The sequence below is a fragment of the Aulostomus chinensis genome, chromosome 17 (genome assembly GCF_037954235.1).
Source record: "Aulostomus chinensis isolate RoL2024-O1b breed Wild chromosome 17, RoL_Achi_v1.0, whole genome shotgun sequence".
Classification (NCBI taxonomy): domain Eukaryota; kingdom Metazoa; phylum Chordata; class Actinopteri; order Syngnathiformes; family Aulostomidae; genus Aulostomus; species Aulostomus chinensis.
Window position 1 is genome coordinate 13,814,686 of NC_141336.1, and position 20,661 is coordinate 13,835,346.

The following is a 20,661-nucleotide window of genomic DNA, read 5'->3' on the forward strand; positions in this document are numbered from 1 at the left end:
CCCCCCCCCCCCCCCCCCCACCTATCAACTCTAAAAGAAACGTAAAGACAAGATTGCTGTTTGGTAACGCCCATGCTCCAAGGGTGAGTTAAGTCACTTATAAATTAATCGTACTTTCTGTTGCCGATTTAAATGATGAATTTGAAATAAAGAACAAAAGAACACTTTGCACAGGTATCAAACAAAAATGTTAAAGTCTACTGGACCAAAAGGTTGTAAAAAAGGACTGCCACATGTAGCCACTCTTTATTATTCTTGTGTTGACCGGCGGGCTGAACAATGTCGGCCTTGTATTAAATTCTCTGTACCAAACAGTCAGATGTATATACTAATGCAGTAGGGCAGGGTGGGTGTCTGTGGTCACTGTCTCTGCCCCTCCACGTCTCCACCAGGCCACCCTACACATTTCTCCCAGTGGAATTTTGCCAAAACCCTAGGTAGCAGGCTGTGAAAATGAGAGTGTTGCGTTAGAAGTTAAAAAAAGATATGTTTTGATGGTCCTCTTCAGCTACTTATTCCCATACTCGTTCTGCTATATCTATAGAATTTGTGTTTCGGGGAAAGTGGAAATTAAAGTTCAATCGTTTAGGTTTTCTGCTACCTTACTATTATTGCTACCAAAGGGGGTTGCAAATTAAGATTCTCCTTGTCTCTCAGCAACCGCTAAGAGACTGAAAAATGCGTCATAAGGGACATGATACAGTAATTTGTGGCTTCAACTATAAATATGATGCATGATGCACAGAAGAGCATTGTGTATTCATGTTTCCACAGGCTTTATTTAGTAAGGTACCTGCTGCTTTTTACTGTGCTTGCCTGAGGCAGAATTTGCTTTGTGGTTTTTGCAGAGTTGAGTGTCAAAGAGTGAATCTTTAAGTGACTTGAGAAATGTGTCAAATACAGCACATTTAAACGCAAAATGGATTGAACCGCAGTTTCTTTCTCCAGTGTTTCTATACACCTTGAAATTTAATGACAGATTTTACTTCTGAGGTGGCCATTTTACTTTAATAACTGAATTATAATATGAATTATGTATTTTGCATCATATCTCTAGAACTAAACATGCTAACTAGGAAGAGGTGATGTCTACCCCTATGTTTTCATGTCAAGGATTGTAATGTTCGCTGAATGATTACTGTAGATTCAGAAACGTGGAAAAAAAAATGCTATAAACTAGGCTTTCCGAGAACCAAGGCTAGACTTTATAATATTGTTTGTTGTGTAGACTTTTAAAAGTTTTATGATTTTTGTTCTGTCTAACAAAAGTGATTGGTTTCTATAATGTGCAGCTGCTCCACTTTGAGGTTGCCAGGTTGTCTGTTCACTTCCTGTCTGACAGGAGGTGGGTTCATCTTTTTTGTGTGTTCAGTCTGCAGCCATCAGCCCCTAAGCTTGTATATTTCCTTGCATTGCTGGCGGCTAATGCAGCCTGTATGACTGCAGCTCAAACTGATAAGTATGCTAACCTCATCAGAGGGTTACTTTTTGTGTCTGTTCAATTTTGTACATATTTTTGTGATGGGATTATGCTAAGTAGCCATGCTACAATGGGGCTTTGATAAGCTAGTTCAAGTTAGGTTAGCTTTGGCGGATGTGTGACTGGTGTGGTTTACTGTCTGATTCTGCATACCGTAACTTTAACCCTGCTATTTATATTTAAAACATACTTTTCCTTCATGTGCTGAATGCTACGTGTATTGTGCCATCATTTGTTATTTTTTGGAAACACTTGTCGTCTTAACCCCATCTATGTACTGTGCTTACAGTTTTACAAGATTACCATGAAAGCATCATAAATCGAGCGTTAGCGTTAGTTCTGTCAGGCCATGGTAGTCAAGCGCTATTGGCTTCCCGTCTATCAATCAAACTGACCAATCAGCTGATCTACAGCTGCCCCGCATCAGCTGAGCAAATCCCTTGCTTCTGATTGGCCCCTCTCAACTTAAATGTCACCCAGCCTCAACTCCCGTTCTGCTAGCTCTGGCTATGCTGCTCTGACCGCTGTCATCGCTGCTATCGCTGCTATCTGCTGTTATTTGCTATCTGCTGCTGCTATCCGCTGCTATCCGCTGCTGCTGCTGCTATCTGCTGCTATCTACTGCAGCCTGCTGCTGCTGCTGCTGCTATCTGCTGCTATCTACTGCAGCCTGCTGCTGCTGCTGCTATCTGCTGCTATCTACTGCAGCCTGCTGCTGCTATCTGCTGCTATCTACTGCAGCCTGCTGCTGCTGCTATCTGCTGCTATCTACTGCAGCCTACTGCTGCTGCTGCTATCTGCTGCTATCTACTGCAGCCTGCTGCTGCTATCTGCTGCTATCTGCTGCAGCCTGCTGCTGCTATCTACTATCTGCTGCTGCTGCTATCTACTATCTGCTATGTGCTGCCGCTGCTATTTGCTGTACAGTTGCTCCTGCTCGCAACTTGCTACCCTCCACCTCCCCAGCTCCACCTTGTCGTGTATACATGGCATAGTTCGTTCCATGTCATGTTGCTGCTCTGTTCATGGGGGTATGTTTGCTCTTCCAGTCTTAAACTGGGAGAACCTTCCCTCACGCTGCTGGTCCCCTGTTTCATGGTGCTCATGAAAAATCATCAGGGGACTGCTCTGAACAGAGCCATACCGCCAATTTGTACAATAATAAACAAATCAAGCTCATTATCATCTCTTCTGTTTCTTGACGTGAATGGACTTGACAGAACAGGAATTCCCTTCTTTGAGGAGTTTTTTTTTTTTGTGGAAATATGTTCGGCTGTTTGGATACCCACCATCTCACCATCAGCTTTAGTTATTTCACTTGGACAATACAATGAAAGTAGTAGGAGAATAGACCAATGTTTAACATGACTTTTAAAAGAAGCAAATAAGCTTGGAAGTAGGGTTTTATGACTCAAGCATGAGATTTTCTCCAGTGTTACTATAACCCCAAGATAATTTCAGATTTAGACTGAGGGCAAGCAAATTTCAGGCTGTCAAATTTATTTATTTTTCATTTTTTCAAAGACATAAATGTGGTACACATAAATTGTTGAAATGTATTACTCTCTTATTACATATAAATCACGTAGAACTACCCCCCATACACACACACACACACACACACACATACACACACAACCCTCCCAAAAGTGGAATTCACAAAAGGCACCCTAGATTTGATGTATCACATTTGGCTGAGACATCTTGTCAAGTTGCCATCGCTTAACACACATTATTCATTCAGCACAGTTGTGTGTGTCTGTTTTTAGTTCTGAGCATAGGGAAAGGGAAACATGCCTGAGGGTAGGCTTTTTGCACCTGCAGCACACCTTTTCTTGCAGCCACCATGGATGAGCTGGCTTCTGGTCTACAGCGGCCTCCATCCTTGCTTCCTTCAACCAGCCCCTATCAGGAGCATTTAGCAGCTCAGGGTCAGATTCTAAAGCATGACGCCAGACTTAAGTCAAAAAATAGGTGGGATTAATGTGTTGCTACAGCTCCCCGTGTAAGTAGAATGTTCTCCGGAGCTCTTGTTTTCTGAGTAAAGAGCTTGACTTTCAAGGAGTTGCTCATCCTGTCATACATCAGAACTAAAAAGCTCTCCAACAGTGACTTGGACAGCCCAAACAGACCATCTGACATCTGTATGAGCTCATTTTCCCAGAGAACTACTACTGCATCTGCCACTGGGATGCAAATGACCTGCTGGGAGAAGAACAAATTCAGTTTTTGTTCCAGTCAGTGTGTAGGCCTTGGGAGTGTTGTTGTTGGAATCACCAGTCACCTAATTTTCTTCACAGTTTCTTCTTTACAAAGAACTGGAAAGACTTCCTAAGCAATGATGAGAATAAAACAGAATTATTTACTTTCTGTTCTCAGCACCTCATTTGGATCCCAGGAGAGGATGATGAAGAAGTCGAAGCAACTCAATAGACCGTGTTAATATTTGCTCTCCCGCCCAGTTTGACTTGATGAACCTCATTCCAAATTCTCGCGGGCTTCTGATACACTGATATTGTGGTTCTGGACGTGTTCTTGTTTCGAAAGATGGAGCCAGACTAAATGTGGATTACTTAAGGGCGAGGCATTGGCATCAGATACACTGAAATTCATGAAATTCCCCTAAAGGTCCTCTAAAGGTCCTATTTTCAGAGAAATTGTTCACAATGTTAACAACAACAACAACAATAATAGATGTAAAAATAATAATGATAATGATACAAAGTAAAACAACAAGCAATATCGGGAAATGTTACCTAAATTGGTAAAAATACCCTTTCTTGATCCATGATCCCCTCGATCAAATCTTCATGAAATCAACCTGTAATCCAGGATGCAGGCATACAAACAAAGAACTACAAACTTTGGCAGCGATCACTTCGACACTGTAGTCATAAAGTGTTAAACTGACCAATAAAGCAATGTCAAATATATTTGTTTTTTTCTGACTCTGTGGTTCTCATGACCTCAAATAGTGCAATGGTTTAAAAAAAAAAAAAAGCTCTACATGCATGATGTTTTTCTATACTCCATACTAAACAAAACTATGTTAGGATGTAAACGATTACACCCTGCAGTCCAGACGGTTGCCCTTAAATTTAGAAAAGCACAAGAAGAAATTGTTCTTGTTTTCCTTCCTTCCGCTGAGTCTGTGGATGTGGATATTTATAATTGGACACCAATGTCTGGATACTCTGGATGGCTGTTGATTTTTGCATCAAATCCACTCACCTCGTGTAAAATGACCATCTGGCCAGGACCCCAAAGCAGTTTACAGACTCTTCACATGCACCGGACTCCACATTGTCATTTGAGACTCTTATACACAACAAGAGAGGCGTATTAGGCACAAAATGAGAAGCCTACATACTTAAGTGCACCAACCTCACCTTACAGCTCTAAGTCAAATAGTAGAAAGTGTATTTGTCCTTGTGTCTGTTTATTTTTACCATCTGGTTACTTGGGGCTCTTGGTCAACATCAAAGATGAGAAAAAAATATTTTTGAAGTACAAAATAACCGCAAATGTTCAAAACAACATTAATGCTCCATGAGGATGTCCATGAGCGGGAAGGAGTGGACAGGATCCCAGCTCAGGTCCAGTCAGTGGTCACTGGTCATCGGGCACGGCCCAACGCTCAGCCAGTCACAGTGCAGCCGCCCTAACTCTCACTTGCAGTCAGTCAGCCAGTCAATACACACTGTGAGAGGCCTCCTCACGTCTCAAAACAAGAAGAGAAGGAGTCGATTCTCCTTGTTATTCTCTGCACTTTTACATTTATACATTAGATGATCGTGTTTATGATGACTGAAAAAATAAAATCAATCTTACGTCTTAAAAAACACAAGCTTCACCGCCGTATGCATGACTTCAGCTGTTCATCCACACAGCAAACAACTAATATAGTAAACAGGACAAAATCTGATTTAATCCCTTGATTTTTAAAAACACAAAATGGAAGACAGCAACCAAAAAGTTTAGAAAATTGTTTTCTTAATTGTTTGGATAAAGTTAACAGCATCAGAAATGCCTCTGATACCATAAAACGTTAGTATATAAGCCACAGAATTACACGCTTTGGTTAGCTTAGCTTAGCTTTACACCAAGCCAAACTGCTCGGGTTACAACATATAGCTATTATTATGTGTGTTTGTGTGTGCGTGCGCACGTGTGGTATAGGAATCAGTATCAGGAAAGGCAAAAATGTGATCAGAATAAATTTATTCTTTTGTGGTTTCATGAGAAAAAATACAGTTTAATTTACATGAGTCAGAGGCCATTTTTTATACATTTAAAGTAAGAAAGTCTTCAGTCAAGGGTATAATTGTAGTTCTTAATTCTAGTGTATCTGAAAGGCCAGCATGAAACATTCAATGAACACTGATTGTCCTCAGACTCAGGGAGAACAATGAAACGCTGCCACAAAACCTCATTAGATAAGAAAGAATGAAGCTTGGCATGAGCCTCTCAGAGAGATAATCCCTACTAACGTCTTAATTTACTCTTTATCTACACTGCAATAGTCACTCACCCAAATAAACCTCACCATCAGACCAAATGCAGAGTTGGGAAGTTAGTTTTCCTGCTCTTGTAGCTCTGTAATACTTGGACTTAAGCCTAGCCTCGGGGACTCATTTATGACAGAAATACACACATACACCACGCGTCCAGTGTCATCAAACTTAATGATATGTGTTTGATTCTAATTTACAATATTTCCATAGTGGAGTTTGCATGTTAGTATTTAGAATACATGTCTGTGGTGATCCTTAATGATATAGGTAGACGTTGGTAAAAACTGCCCCTGATTTCATATTCCATACACAGCACAGACATATCATTTGGTTGCTTTCTAAATTAGCTTATAACAAAAAATGACCCCAAAACACTGCACTACTTAGACGTGTTTACTTTTCTTTTTTTTCTTTTTTTCTTTTCAACAAAAAAAACCACCTGTAATTACTTTTTGGTCATAAATGTAGATTAATGCACAAACGGAAAAAAACACACAAAAAAACACAAAAACTCTCACGTGCCTTCTTAGTTGTTGACGTTCTATTTCCAGTTCTGTATGGACAAATATACACATTTGGTGTAAACCATGATAGTCTTGCAATATACAGCAATGGCGGGTGGTAACATTCCCTTTGGTCGTCAGATTGACCACAGGTGGTTTTCATGTAAAATGCCGCTGTCTGATGAATATATGAGTTTCCTCCATTTCACTTCTATTGCTGTCCGCAGCAGCTCTATAGGAGATGACACAGACATGCCGCGTTGTAAAAGTGCACTGCTTGCTTTTTTACAGTTTGCAACCGTTTATTTACACAATGTATTTTTTCTCTTTCTAAGAAGAAAACATGTCTGTTAGAGGCTCATGAATCGAGTCCTTGTAGTCAGTGGGATGGCATGGGCTAATCTGGAAAAATTATCTCCAAGGAAACAGGCTCCTAGAGTGTATCTAGAAGGACTTGAATGTGATTGTAAAGCCAGCTGAAACAAAAATACAAATATTTTTACAGAAACATAACGATAGACATTTTTTAAGAGTCTCTAAGAAGCTGAAACACCAGAGCAGCTTGTATGAATCACCTCTCCGTGCAGGTCACAGGCGAACTTTGGCTCCACAAGGTCTCTCTGACAAACTTTACAGACCTGCCCCTTGTCCACTTTCAACTTTGTTTTTGAGGCCTGCATCTGCAAAGGTGGAGTATGAAAAAGAGCAACAGGGTTCATAGACAGCAAGACAAGAATACACACATTGCTCACTGCAGCAAATATGTCATTAAACTCACCCGAATGACCTTGTGCCTCAAGAGCTCTGCCTGGGCCAAAGCTTTGTACAGCTTCTTCATCCGCCTCTGGTGGAACGTCTCCCTAAGAGATCCAACTAGGAACTGGGAGACAAGTTGAAGAGACCAGGATTCAGGCAGCAGATGGATGACCTCCTCTGCAGCAAAGACCTGAGGGTTTTTGTTTAGCAAATCCGCAGCAGCAGAGGTTTGATCCTCCAAGCTGAGATACGTTTCAAGCAGGCTGAGCAGCAGGGCCTTCCTGAAACACATATCCTGGCCTCGGGAAGCCTTGCAGCAGTAATCCTCTGCAACCTGAGGGTCTCTTGTCTTGTGTACAAGCAACTGCAGTGCCTGAGAGTGTTCGCCAGTTTTGCCGATGAGAACAGCTTTCTCTAAATGCAGCTCTGTTGTTGCGACTCTCTCTGTGGTAAAAAAGTAAACAAAATTCATAATGTGCTTTACAGTAATGATGTATTTCCTTATAAGGCTTCCACACACCGTATACAGTTGAGACGTCATAGAATTTGGAGTCCCACAGCAGCTCTTGCAACTTCCTCCTCAGATCTTTATCCTCGCAGTGTTGCTGCATCTGAGTAACATACGCCAGGGCCAAGTGGGTGTGATGTCTCTCATCCTGGGGGGGGGGGGATTACAACAATCAAGCTTAGGTACATTTAATAAAGGAGATGGGCTATTGAATTAGGTGTACCCACCTCACTTTTCAAGTCATTGATTAAGAACTCAAGATATAAAAGCAACGCCAGAGGATGCTTGTCCAACAGACCCAGGACATCTTGTGTCCCAAAATGATCACCGGGAGGACGCTTGGTGAAAATCTGCACACCTATCTTTGTCAGATAAAGCAATTTTGACAGGTTAATTGATTTTGTGGAAATCTTTCTACCCTCTGCAGTTAAACCATGACAAATAAACAGACACCTCTTGGTTTCTGTGCAGAATCCAGTCTGCAAATGTCCACACAGCATCTTTGTCTTTCAGCTGACTGAGAGTCCACACGATGTACCCAAAGACATCAACGCAAAAGGGGTCTTTGTGGAAGCCGTCTGCAATCTTCACCCATGTCTAAAGGAGTAAAACAGGGTAAACTACACAACATTCCATGTAAGAAGACGTTTGTGACGTTTAAGGGGAATTATACCTTTACTGCATCGATGTGCTGTCCATGGCTTTGATAGAGTGAACCTAAGGCAAAATATCTGAAAATACAATGAGATATAAACAGCAAATGATGCATCGAGGAGTACAACGTTTAACCTCTAATCGATATAAGATCATTTATTTTCTAGCCTGTTGTGCTGCTCTAGAACAGGAACACAGTGGTCCAGACAGCACGTGTTGGTGGAGGCCACAAGCTGCTGCAGATTTTCAGTTTCTCCCAGTTCTGCATACAGCCTCAAGAGGGTGCAGTCCACCTCTTTACTGCACTTCAGGCTGTGCTCCATCCCCCGGACCGCTCTGAGAAAATCTCCAAGGAAGGCCAGGTAATGATGAAATGTGTTCCTGTCCTCTTGCCAGAGCGCCTGGAGATCCCTCCTCTTGTTCATTTGATCAGGCAGGGATTGAAAGTCCTTGCTGAGGCAAGATTCCATGTTGGGGTAGAGGCGGATGATTTCTCTGGGGTCCAGCTCACCATTACTGTTAAAATGAGTATCAATAAGGATTGATTTACTAACAATTCAGTACAATTCACAAAATTCAAATTCTATTACTGTACGGGTTCATGTGATGTATGTAGTTTTAAATTAGGAGTGTCGTACAAATGGGGGGTTAGTCTCACATGAACAGATCTATGGCTTCGGAAAAACCCTCCTGGTAAAAATGAACAAAGCCAGCCAGGCAAGAGATGGCCTTCTGCAGCTCCTGCCAGTAAAGAGACATTCCTTCAACACATTGCTTTTTACATACTTTACAAATAGAAATTGTTCAGGCAGAAAACAGTGTGAATATCCTGAAATGTCAAGGACAATATGCTTCTTTTCAGGATATTGGACAGAGCGTGAAAACAAACAATATAATGAATGAATATTAATTTTCATCTTTAATGTGAGATATGATGCATCTCAGATACCATCTGTTGTCCTCAGTTGTATTCATCCAACTGGACTATGTAGCTACATTAAGAGCTGACGATAATGTATTCAGTTCAGCCTGTTGTCTGTTCTGCAGCGCTAATTATGGTACCCGTCAGTGGCGAGTATGAATAGCCGCCAGGCAGACAGCTTAGGAAAGAGTTAAGTCAAGAAAATAACTTAGAGTTCAATTTTTGTGTGCAGCTTTTAGGTGCAAAACCTTGTTGTTTTGCTTGTTAGGGTGAAAAGTCCACCAAAATAGAAAAGGTCATTGTCATGCCGGGTAAATTTTAACAATCTGTAATCAATCTAAGCCAAATGTGATTTTGATGTACGATGTCACAAACACAATTACCATGAAACTGAAGCATCACAGCACATTTTCACACACAGAGAAGTAGAGCCTACACGCTGCCGTAAATGCATGGGGGTGTAGGATAAGCAGTACTCATAATGTACAACCCCTGAAACCAAAAGCAAGTAGCCATGACGCATGTCTTGAAAACGTTTTCCAGCCTGACGCTAAATTACTCTTTAAAGTGAAAATTCCCCCAAATATTAGATCTTGCCGTTAGATGTCTCGAATTCATTTGCTAGTTTTTTCTCCCTGCATGATTTTTGTTGTTGTTGTTGTTGAATTCAGCATTAAGAAAACAACAGCCACATACCTGCTGCTGGAAGTTAATGGAGACCAAAGATCAGCAACAGCAAAATAATACAAAATGCTTGTTGACAAATTCTGAAATGAACCCATATTATAAGTCGTCCTCATTCAGTCATATGCTCAATTATTCACATGTACTATGGTTTAAGCAAAAAAAAAAAAAAAAAAACGACCTCGCTATTTCTGGTTCCACACTCTACAGCAAAAGTGTAACCACATTGTGTTTTCATTTGAAATCCTGCCTCTCAAGTCTGCATTTGAGAGTTTGCAAACGGATGTTTAGTGTAGTTTTGCCGGCCACCAGTAGCTTCCAGCAACAAGCGCGTGGCTGGTGATTTCTTAATTCTGCTTCATTCACTATGAAGTCATGACTCAGAATATCTAACAGCACGATACTCTGTAAACAGATTACAAATTTTGTGTGAAATATGCAAAAATGAACGTGTCATTTTTGTTTCTTTAGAAATGTCATCTCTAAACCCTTGAAGAATGTACTTCCTTCCAATCATGAACTGCAGGGACATGTTTGCTCGTTTCCGTGTGTGTATACTGTAGAACTTGTAATTCACCTTGTATGAGTCAAGTGGAAAACGGCTTTGAATTCCATCCAGTAGCAATAAAGCCTCCTCGACCCTCTGGTGCCCTACGAGCGCCTGGATCTGCTCCTCTAACGGCACCAGACTCAGGCTGAAAATGTCTCTCTCTGTGAACACTAACACGCCATCTGAGGGGAGATTTGTTTTTAGGTTTTTGGACACACTCAGTATGTAGGAACAGTAGGTGTGAAAATGACTGAATCAGTGCGAAGTGAGAAAGACAAGGCTTTTGAAAGAGAGCTACCGTCTGGCAGACTTTCATTTGATTTGCCAGGATTAGGTTGAGTTTACCTGATGTGGAGAGCAGACCTTTTGCTGCATTGATACTCAGAGTTTGTTTGTGCTGCTGATCTAACATGCTATAGACAGACAGCACATGGGACTGCAGGGTTAGGATGTAAGGGAAACATATTGCGACTGCCAGCACCTCCTGAGGCCACTGCAGGGGAGGGCGCTGGCATATCCCTGTCTTCATCACAAACATGCCTGAGGGATGAGGAGAGGAAAAACAAATATCTCCAAGCTATATGAAACAATATGAGATGATTACCTATGTTGCTTTTTTTTTTGGAGAGGAAGATTTTAATAATGAATGACTGTACCACACAAGCCACAAATATTTTTGGCAGCTCTTACCTAAAGATTCAGGCCCATTCAGGAGGAATTCCCCTCGTCCCACTGAGGTGACGATGACGCGCTGCCGGCTGTGATTGTGAGGAAAGAGCTCCTCCCAGCTCCCAGTTTCTATATCACATAGGATATACTTGTCATTTGTGGCTACGCACACACATTTGCCATCCACTGCCAAGGCCACTGCTTCCTGGAAGAGAGGGACTTCCTTAACAACGTCCCACCTGTCCACTCCCACCACGTAGATCCTGATCACCTTCTTGCGGCTTGAGGAAGTCACCATCTCCACGCATGCCGTTTGAGCTGAGTCGCATAGCTCAAACAGAGATACATGCTGGATCTTCTTCAGAAGGGGGACAGGCTCTAAGGAGAACATGTTGAGGGCAATGATGCTGCGGTCCCACAGAACCAGCAGATGGTTGAAAACTGCCACTGCCCTCATTTGGGCTACTGGGCTGCTGGAGCCAAGTTTTCTTGCCCTACCTTCTCTGTTTTCTCTCTGGCCAGGACTAAGGTCTCTATGTATGGGAAGAATGAGGTGCTGGACTGTAGCATCTTTGGTTCCGATGTACACATTCTGATCATAGCACTCAAGGCACTGGATGTTGGATCTGTCCTTTTCTTTAGGTGCTGCTTGTTTCTCATAGACATGTGTTTGTGTGAATGCTTTAAAAGCCATTGCAGAAGGTTAGATTTCCCCAGTAATATCTCACCTGCAGGCAGAGAAATCAGTTTAATGAGTCGTACTTTTAGAGAGATTTTCTTCAGTGGAAACTATAAAACAAGACAACACCCTACCTCGGTGCCGCTCACTCTTCCTTTGTGATTGCTTCACAAGTCTAAGGAGTGTAAAGTAGTTTTGCCTCCCCATGTGACTGCATCCTGACAGGAAACCTAAGTCAGCATTTTACACTGTTCATCCTGCCATGTGAGGACAGTTACACAACTCTTCTAGCAGCTTCACCAAGAAAACCCTTTTACAAGTATCAAAACAATGTATGGTAAGGACGGATATTTTGAGGTGCCCACAGTTACGTACGTTTGTATTCTTGGCGTGCACATGGACCAAAGTGTGGCTTTGGTCTGTGGTAGAAAAGCAAACCATATACGGTTGTCCTTAGTTTGTTTACAACGTGCGTCTTGAATGAGCTGGGTGTGATGAGGTCAAGAGGCAACACAGACGAGGTTTGTGTTAAAGGAATGATTGTCTAAAGACTGACTGAAAGGGGACAGTATGGCCATAAAAATATAACGGCTTTTCAAACCTATCATCACAGCTATATGTGTTGTCTGAACCCTCTGCCCTTCTCAGAAGTCAATTTTATACACACTCCTCCTCTAGATGGAAGACACATAATGATAGACATAATAGACAGAAAGATCTTTATTAAAACACTCTCAATGAAGTAAGACAGATCATTCAGTTCCTTTTTTCCCCCGTGTTTATAGGCAATCAGAGCTGATGTACATCCATAGGAAGAAGCAGTATATTTTACTTCGGCAACTATTTGATTATTTTGTAAAAAAAAAAAAAAAATTATATATATATATATATTTATATATATATATCTCAAATGTTTATTTTCTTTTTTTAAAATTAAAACATGCCTTGATATTTTCCAAACCCACAAAGTGACATCTTGAAGTTGCTTGGGAATCCAAAGATGTTTTCTCTTACATAATAAAATTTTGCTTTAAAAACTACATTAATTATTCAAAGTTAATTAAGTTGCTGATCAATTGACTAATCAGTTCATTGATTTGTATCCTTTTCGAAAGGGAAAGTATGTCAGAAAAATAATATTAGGATAAAATTGTAATTGTGTTGTTTTTTTTTTTTTTTTTACAAAAGCAAGAAACAAAAAAAAAAAGACAGAAAGCATCGACTGGCAATGGCAATCCATGTCAATTCAAAGAAACATCCCAGTTTCATGTGTGTGAGCATTGCCAGTGGCAGAGATCTAATGGTCATTCATTACACAAAAAGAAGCATTTGACCCTCAATTTGTTTATGCTTGAGCCATGCTAACAACAAATATTCATCACTCCTTAATATCTGCATCAGAACACGGGCTCTTGACGTTATTAGGATAAGGCCTTGACCGCTTCATTGAAAGATCATTTCTCCCTCCCGCAGTCGGTGCATACGATGTTGTCACGCTGGGTGAGAAAACCGCGTCCCACCAGCGACACGGAGCATTGCATGCAGATGAAACACTCGCTGTGCCACTGGCGCTCCTCAAAGGAGATGTACTTTGCCCCCGCCAGACCTGCAGACATCCAACAAAGATCCACGTGTTTATTCAATGTTAAGGTTAATGTGAGATACTCACTTCTGATTTTCCATCAATAAAGGCATGAGTTTGAAGAGCTGCATGAACAATGTCACAATGAATGAAAACATGAGCACAGCTTGTGACTCACTGGTGATGGGCTTTGTGCATCCCACGCACTTCTTTGCATACAGGTCACTGAAGCATTCAAGGCAGTAGGGGAAGTTTTCTCTGGAGGTGAAGCGCTCGCCTGACAACTGCTTTCTACATCCAATGCACAGGAAACATTCGCGATGCCAGGGTTTTTCTTGGTAGGTTACCCCACCTGTTGTGATGGCCTGGAGGTAACACAAGCCAGGCAAGAGGAAAATCAATCACATCCAAATGTGTCTTTATTATGCAGCCCCAGTGTGACTAACATTAAAATATCAGCAGGATTTACTGCTGCAGTAAAATATTCATCTGTAAACTTACCTTCTTACAAGCACAGCACTGGTAGGCATATTGTTTCTCAAAGCAGGCCACACAGAAGTAGCTGGAATCTTTGGGGATGAACGACTTGGTTCCTATTGGTTGCTGGCAGCGGTTGCACAAGAAGCAGGTCTCATGCCAGCTGTTCCCCTTGTATTCCATTTTGCGGGAACCTGGCATGAGAGATGAGAGCAGCTTAGTCAGCATATGGTACCTTTATGACAGAATCACTGCGGCTCAAAATAGTCCCATCTGAAGGGAGAGGACAAAGCAATCTTAATAATCTTAGAAGGTATTTAGGGCAGGGAGATAATTCATTTCTTGTCCAGCGTCCTATATATTTCTTTTGTGGTATATGGATCACTTATATAGGGTGTTACACATCATATCTGAACATGACAAAAAATACTGTTGTTTCTATATTGCCAAAATAGTTGCCAAGCTTGCCAAAACCGGTCCCCGTTCTGGAGAATTTGATTATATCATCCAAAGCAGATGGAGTTTAACCAGCTGTCATAGAATTTTACATGTCTTAAGCCAACATGGATGCGTTCTCCTCAAAATTTTTCTGAAATATTAAATATAATTCTTTGCAATAAGTGTACATTAATTAATGATGATTAATACTTAGTTGTCTTTTAGTTAAATCCAATAACACATCTGATAATCATTTACTGAGGGTTCCAGCAAAGATGGGAAAAAAAAGCTGGGGGGGGGGGGGGGCTCCACGTAGGTTGCGGTATTACTTTAATTTTTCATGTTCCCCCCCTTAATGATAATAAGGGTCCTAAAGGTTATGCTAATGCTTATGTAATGATTATTCAGCACTCTTCAATAACCAAGCATTGACGAGCCCTTACCCACTGAAAATGTTACCATTATCAAGTGTTTGATAACATCATGAATTAGGGTGGGATTGATGTAGTCTTGTGTGAATCTGATGTGATGCAAAAATCATGTTCAAGGACAAGTACCTTCAATATAAGATATGGTATTAACCTCATGTTTAGCGACTTTTTTCACAATGCACAATGTTATTCGTCATGAATAAGCCACCAGTAATGTGAGCTAGCTTGCTCGTTTATCATCAGATGACCCGACTGAACCTTACAGCTTTTGTCATCTTGCAAATTTAGTTGTGGAAGGCTGTGGACAAAACAATCATACCAAAATAACTTTATGAGCCTGTTGAATGTTGTTGTAATGTTATTACCACACATGCAGCAAATAACTGAAGCACTGAGCCCAAGTGGTTTTTGCCAAAGGATTTTGAAGGCATGGCAAAATGGGAAGGACAGGAGGGCAAAGTCAAAAGCACATACTGTACATCCCATACTTTACATGAGAGAAAATCTTCCAGTCTTGTAGTGATACTGAATTGGAGTTACTGGGGCTCGTGACATGGATGCTACTGGAAAAAAATCATGCGGTTTGTATGATAATAATTATGTTAGACAAGGAAATCTTCAAAGTGCCATAAAAAGACGCCTGTCTCAAGTATTACTGATATTGCAAACGAAACATAGTTGCGCAATGTTACGTTCAAAATGTGTTAGTAGGCTAAGGGACACTCATTTTCATCTATTTCCAGACATTATGAGAAGCTAGCAGACATGAGAGGGGGATGGGCAGCCAGGATGTCAGGATACTTGAGCTCCTTAAAAAGATGGCTTGTATCATTTCCTTGTTTGTTATGTTTGGATTGGAGCCCCTAACTTTCTGCTCATTTGCAACCACAGACCACTGCTAGCTGGGCTTTAAACTTACAAATAGCACCTTTAAGAGCCTCTGCGCTTGAACACTCATTCTAGACTTTGGGAATATTATAGAGTGAGAGAGTGAATGCTCCCAAGCAGTTCAATGGAACTTTTTGTGAGTTTGTCAGTTTCCAAGGTGACAAATCAGTTTTAGTGATGGAAGATTAACAGTCTCTAGAGACGCTGGATCAAGAATCAAAACGAAGATAAGAAAATATACCTAACACAGAGAGCAAAAATGCAGTTTGTGATTTCTTTATTCTGATCTCAATAGTGAACATAAGACTGTTATTGGTAGGTAAATATGACAGCAGTGCATACCTGGCATGACAGTCTTTTTGCAGGTGGTACACTTGGAGGAGTAATCGTTGGCGTGACACTCTGTGCAGAGCAGCATATCATCCTTAGCAGCAAAGGCCTTTTCAACCAGAGAACGGCTACATTTAGCACATTTGAAGCACTCCTCATGCCAGTGGCGATCCTTGTAGGACAGGTCCTGCCAACATTTAGTGCAGCATTTAATTAGGGTGGGCTATTCTAACACTATTTCATAACTCTTCATAGAAATATTTCTATTAGTTTCACAGTCTGATCATTCACTGTAACAGCCATATTTTTTAGCAGCATTTCTTCAGCATTAGCTTTCAATGTCATATTGTTGCTTCCTTACCTTGCAGTTGCAGCCAATGGGTAAAGAGCAACTCTCACAGCTGTTAGCAAATAAGTTCTCGTAGCACTTAGTGCAGTACTGCTTGTCCTCTTTCATTATGTACTTCTTCCCCAGCAGGGATTCTTTGCAGTAATTGCAGTCGAAGCGCTCGTTTCTGGACATTGTTTAGTTTTTTTAGCTGCAGGTCGAAAGAGGAAGAAAACTGGACAATAAAGAAGAAAAGGACGTAAGAAAACGCAGAGTAATAGTCCAGGCAATTTTCCTACTTCTCTTCAATTTCAGTTTTAAGATGTCACACAATGCTTGTCTCTTATTTGGAAAGATTCAGAAAAGAAAAAAGCAACGCTTTAAAGTCGTCTCTCTACCTCAGTTGAAAGTAAGTGAGGATGAGGATGAGCTGGGGGCTGCAGGGTGAGTGGTCCAGGCAGAGGGATGAAGCAGGGATGAAAAGGGGTGAGGCATGGATTATGGGTATCCACTGGAAGGGGGGGGGGGGTCTTCTATAAATACTGCCCCTCTTATTAGCAGTAATCTCTGGGGAGAATGGGCGTGCTCCACTGCATCATTCTACACCTTTTAAGGGAGTTGTTGGTGCTCGACTCACTAAGCCAGAAATGTAGAAAAGCAATTAAAATGCACTTGAGGGATGAATGATGAATTATTAGCCGGATTTCACGTAAGCGACCATTCATTTAACTTCAATTAAGTATGAAACATGAGTCTAAAGCTGCAAAATCCTCTTCTTTTCCAATATCAGACTCGCCATTTGTTACACAGTGGGGCCATTTGGGTGCTGTGACGTGTCTGGACACACTTGTGGCCTTTGTTCATGCCCACTACCTTCACAAGCAGTTGCAGATGGCTTATGAGATGTAGGTGCCAGCAGCTTTGCGTTGCCAGGTACTGAACTATATTGCCAGGACCTCTCAGTGGCAATTGAAAGAGCCTTGGCAGCACTTCAGAAGGAGGAAGCTGTGTGGATGTTCAATCAAACCGCAAATCAAAGGAGAAGAAACAGAAATCACAATTTGATGGGGACCATCGAGCTGATACTGTTGTAATCTAATTAAAAGCACATTCTTGATTGGTTTCTTGGTATGCTCAGATCATTACATTTTAACATTTCATTGAAGTGTTTGTCCATGTACTGCAACTTTCAAAAAAATACTTCTTAAGCAGCACAAGTATCTATGATTGACAGTTGCCTAATTACTTTTGAATCTAGTGCTCATATCATTTTCCAAAAGGATCAAGGGGTGGACATCTTCATAAAAATAGCCCGGGAAGACCACCAGGCCAGACCACAGGCTAATCCCTCGTATACACACACAAGAAGGTCAGTGACAGAAGTGAAATGATGAAAGAAATGCAAGATGAACTCTCTTCCCTCCTGTCTTCTCCCAACTGTTATTTTTTTCACTTCCTTATGGAGAAAACATTCCCTTGTAATTAATAAAATACAGTAGCGTGTCATCCATTTTTGGATGTGTGACGATGACACATGTTTAAAAACCAGTAGGGATGATTTGGTGATATTTGTGATCTAAAAAAAATGTATTTTACGATTTCAGCAGAACTCTATTATGTCAGGTATTCAAATGTCGTAAACGTAGGGTAGAACATAGTTCTGATTTCAAGCCAACCCTCTTTTTCTACTTTTATCTAAATAGGTGGATTTGTCAGATTATGCTGGGTTATCTGCTGCTCTGGATTAAGTTACTACTGTATTGTACTCTTGTTGTGTCCAGTTCAACAACTGCAAATCACAAAGCCACAAAGACCTCAAATGAACCCAGAAACAACTGCAGGACAAATATAGTCTTTGTTTCTCAAAAGCTTCTAATCTCTGTTGCATTTGCCGTAAAATATGTCTGTTGTCATGTGACATCAAGCAAGGGTGGAGGTGACCTATATTCACCGAAACACACACACAAAAAAAAAAATCAACTCTGATCTCCTGGAGCACGTGATGTGGAAGTCATGGAAATCAAATTGCATGTCAAAAGACCACATTATTCAACGGATATTAAAGTGGAGATTATTGTTTGCTGTTTATATATTGTCAGCGTTTATCTGCGTTTGTGTGTGTGTGTGTGTGTGTGTGTGTGTTGAAGCTTGTCATAAATTGATTTGTATCATATCTGATAGACACAGGTCTCAACAGAAGTTGCTCTAGTATTATTATTCTACACTAGACAGTGGAAAAAAAAAAACTTGCTGATCCCACATATTCCTTTACCTGCTTAATCCTCTGAAGTCAACAGGTGAGCAGCTGCTGAGAGATACGCTGTCTGTCTAGCCACAATAAATAAGCCTTTATTTGACCTGGGCTCTTATCATAATGTATTCAGTCTCTATAATCAGGTGTCAGGGGCCGTTTGTTTCCCCCTTAATCAAAAGATCCCTGAGAAGATGAGAAGCATTTACTTAGGTGGCTCCTTTGAGGTGGTGATTTGTCGTCGACTGGTCAACATGACACAGTTGCATCTCTATGAAGCACAAAAGCCTCACCGCACCTGAGTTGACAGCTGGTTGGCATGGCGATGACGACAGCATAAGTGGGATCCATTAGGTTGAGAGGAGGGGAGGTTCTAGTGGTTAATGAGAGGACACACACAAACCTCGTCCTTTGAGCAGGTCTTTGCAACATGGACAGCTTGATTTCAATGTAGCGTTTTCATCTGAACAGGATAGCCACATAGGGGGTTGCGGGGGTGGGGCTGGGGGGGCAAGAAGATACAATCCACAAAGGCTGCAATCTCGCAAAACCTTACACCCCTTCAGGGAGGCCCCGAGTTCTCACCAAAATGAGTCATGGTATGAGTGGGTCCTGAGTCCTGTCACAGATCCAGACATGTGATCTCTGCTGTTAAAGAGGAGAGAAAGTTGTCTCCTCCTTGGAATGCACAACCCATTAAAATCCTCTCATCCGAGCCTCTCATTAGTGCAATATTCATCATCTGTGTAGAGAAAGTTACCTTAGGGTGACAGTGGTAAGTCAGGTACACATTTCCCATTTACGTCACTTTATACAGCAAGAATTTTGATCAATTATTCACAGCCTGCAAAACAGAGACAGTATTTAAAAGCAAAACAACCCTGGAACACTGAATCTCTGACAGCTTCAGAAGATCTTCCTTTCCTCTGAAGCTGTGAGATCTGACAACCTTTTGCCGCTACACTCTCAATGCCTCGTGCTTAGACAGGTCCAGAATAGTGTAGAACAAATAAACAAGTTTACTGAGATTCATCAGCACCAGCAAAGTACAGGTTTAATCATGAGTTTGGGTTTGTAAGTCCGTCTTAACCGTATATTTTGCTTGCTGAATTTCAGTTAAGACACTACTTTTGCTCATTCATAAAATATCGTCACATTTAATGACATTTATGCCATTGCAGCTAATCGATGCACAATGTGTATCGCAGGTACTGACAGTCATCAAGCAACAGATTGTACGTATAACGTAGCTTTCATTTAACAACTGCAAACTGTATCAATAAAACTACACAAGAAAAATATCCTCTCTCATAGAAAATAACAGTACAAGACGTCCATTATAATTTGTTCATTTTCATGGTGTTTTTCAGAACTTTCCACCGTTGAGTTTAAAGTGTCAAAGGCAGTTCACACCAAAAATCTGCAACAAGACAAGCGTAATTTGCAACATACTGATCTGAAACCTGCTCACAGCTAGATGAGACAGTGTATTGTTTATCACTTATGACCTGACAGTTTACACCACTGTAACTTTCCCTGCAATTATTTTGCCTCATGGGAAATCTTTGGTGTAAACTGGCCCTTAGATTCTTGTTGTAACTCCTGTCTATGCTGCTTCTAATCTATGTTAGCAGGTGCAGCAGTAATATGTGTTGTGTAGAAAAGCGCCATCCCACTCTGGACGTACTTCATGACCATGACATAGAAGGCAGATATGCTAGCAAGAAAGTTAAAACCCGTGGGCGCTAGTGCCTGTAGCCAGTATATCCCTGAAGGTGTTGAGGAGGGAGGAGCCACTGGCCACTGCTAAACAACCCCTAAAATGTTAGTACATAAACTCTTACATTCAAACAGGGTTAAATTTAATTCATGCTTGCCTGGTGCAGATTTTAGACCGATAGTATAGTCCGCACACTTTTAAGAACCAAGACCTCCTTTTGGAGTATGTTTTTCCAGTAACCCCTGAGGGAAATATGACTGTGTTTTAGCTCAATGCTGCTACTTCTTTCTGGGTTAG

General features: G+C 41.2%; 2 protein-coding genes across 4 annotated transcripts; both read right to left on the reverse strand.

Moving 5' to 3' along the window:
- Positions 1–5,713: 5,713 nt before the first annotated feature.
- On the reverse strand, positions 5,714–11,948 carry LOC147246399 (transforming growth factor-beta receptor-associated protein 1). 3 transcript variants are annotated; one of them, XM_086182685.1, is made up of 12 exons: positions 11,739–11,948; positions 11,262–11,618; positions 10,917–11,111; positions 10,599–10,753; positions 9,074–9,156; positions 8,584–8,931; positions 8,435–8,492; positions 8,215–8,358; positions 7,989–8,123; positions 7,774–7,909; positions 7,276–7,697; positions 5,714–7,177 (listed from the first exon to the last, which is right to left on the reverse strand). In XM_086182685.1, the coding sequence occupies exons 1-12, from the start codon at positions 11,932–11,934 to the stop codon at positions 7,034–7,036; spliced, it is 2,373 nt and encodes a 790-aa protein (XP_086038811.1). In that variant the 5' UTR covers positions 11,935–11,948; the 3' UTR covers positions 5,714–7,033. The 3 variants fall into 3 exon arrangements, with proteins under 3 accessions (XP_086038811.1, XP_086038810.1, XP_086038808.1); XM_086182684.1 differs by having other exon boundaries at positions 5,714–6,729; positions 7,073–7,177; positions 11,262–11,948; XM_086182682.1 differs by having other exon boundaries at positions 11,262–11,948.
- Positions 11,949–12,527: 579 nt separating this feature from the next.
- Positions 12,528–16,906, reverse strand: fhl5 (four and a half LIM domains 5). The gene is made up of 6 exons (XM_086181822.1): positions 16,792–16,906; positions 16,427–16,628; positions 16,078–16,252; positions 14,003–14,172; positions 13,680–13,866; positions 12,528–13,525 (listed from the first exon to the last, which is right to left on the reverse strand). The coding sequence occupies exons 2-6, from the start codon at positions 16,586–16,588 to the stop codon at positions 13,374–13,376; spliced, it is 846 nt and encodes a 281-aa protein (XP_086037948.1). The 5' UTR covers positions 16,589–16,628; positions 16,792–16,906; the 3' UTR covers positions 12,528–13,373.
- Between the last annotated feature and the right edge of the window lie 3,755 nt (positions 16,907–20,661).

What these genes read in the sequence shown, in the direction of transcription:
- LOC147246399 (XM_086182682.1), bottom strand. Translation starts at nt 11,934, where the DNA reads ATGGCTTTTAAAGCATTCACACAAACACATGTCTATGAGAAACAAGCA. An exon ending in TCAATGACTTGAAAAGTGAG is followed by an intron (nt 7,910 to 7,988) that starts GTGGGTACACCT and finishes CCCCCCCCCCAG; the next exon opens with GATGAGAGACATCACACCCA. An exon ending in TGAGGCACAAGGTCATTCGG is followed by an intron (nt 7,178 to 7,275) that starts GTGAGTTTAATG and finishes CCACCTTTGCAG; the next exon opens with ATGCAGGCCTCAAAAACAAA.
- fhl5 (XM_086181822.1), bottom strand. Translation starts at nt 16,588, where the DNA reads ATGTCCAGAAACGAGCGCTTCGACTGCAATTACTGCAAAGAATCCCTG. An exon ending in AGTGCTGTGCTTGTAAGAAG is followed by an intron (nt 13,867 to 14,002) that starts GTAAGTTTACAG and finishes TGTTACCTCCAG; the next exon opens with GCCATCACAACAGGTGGGGT. An exon ending in ATGCACAAAGCCCATCACCA is followed by an intron (nt 13,526 to 13,679) that starts GTGAGTCACAAG and finishes GGATGTCTGCAG; the next exon opens with GTCTGGCGGGGGCAAAGTAC.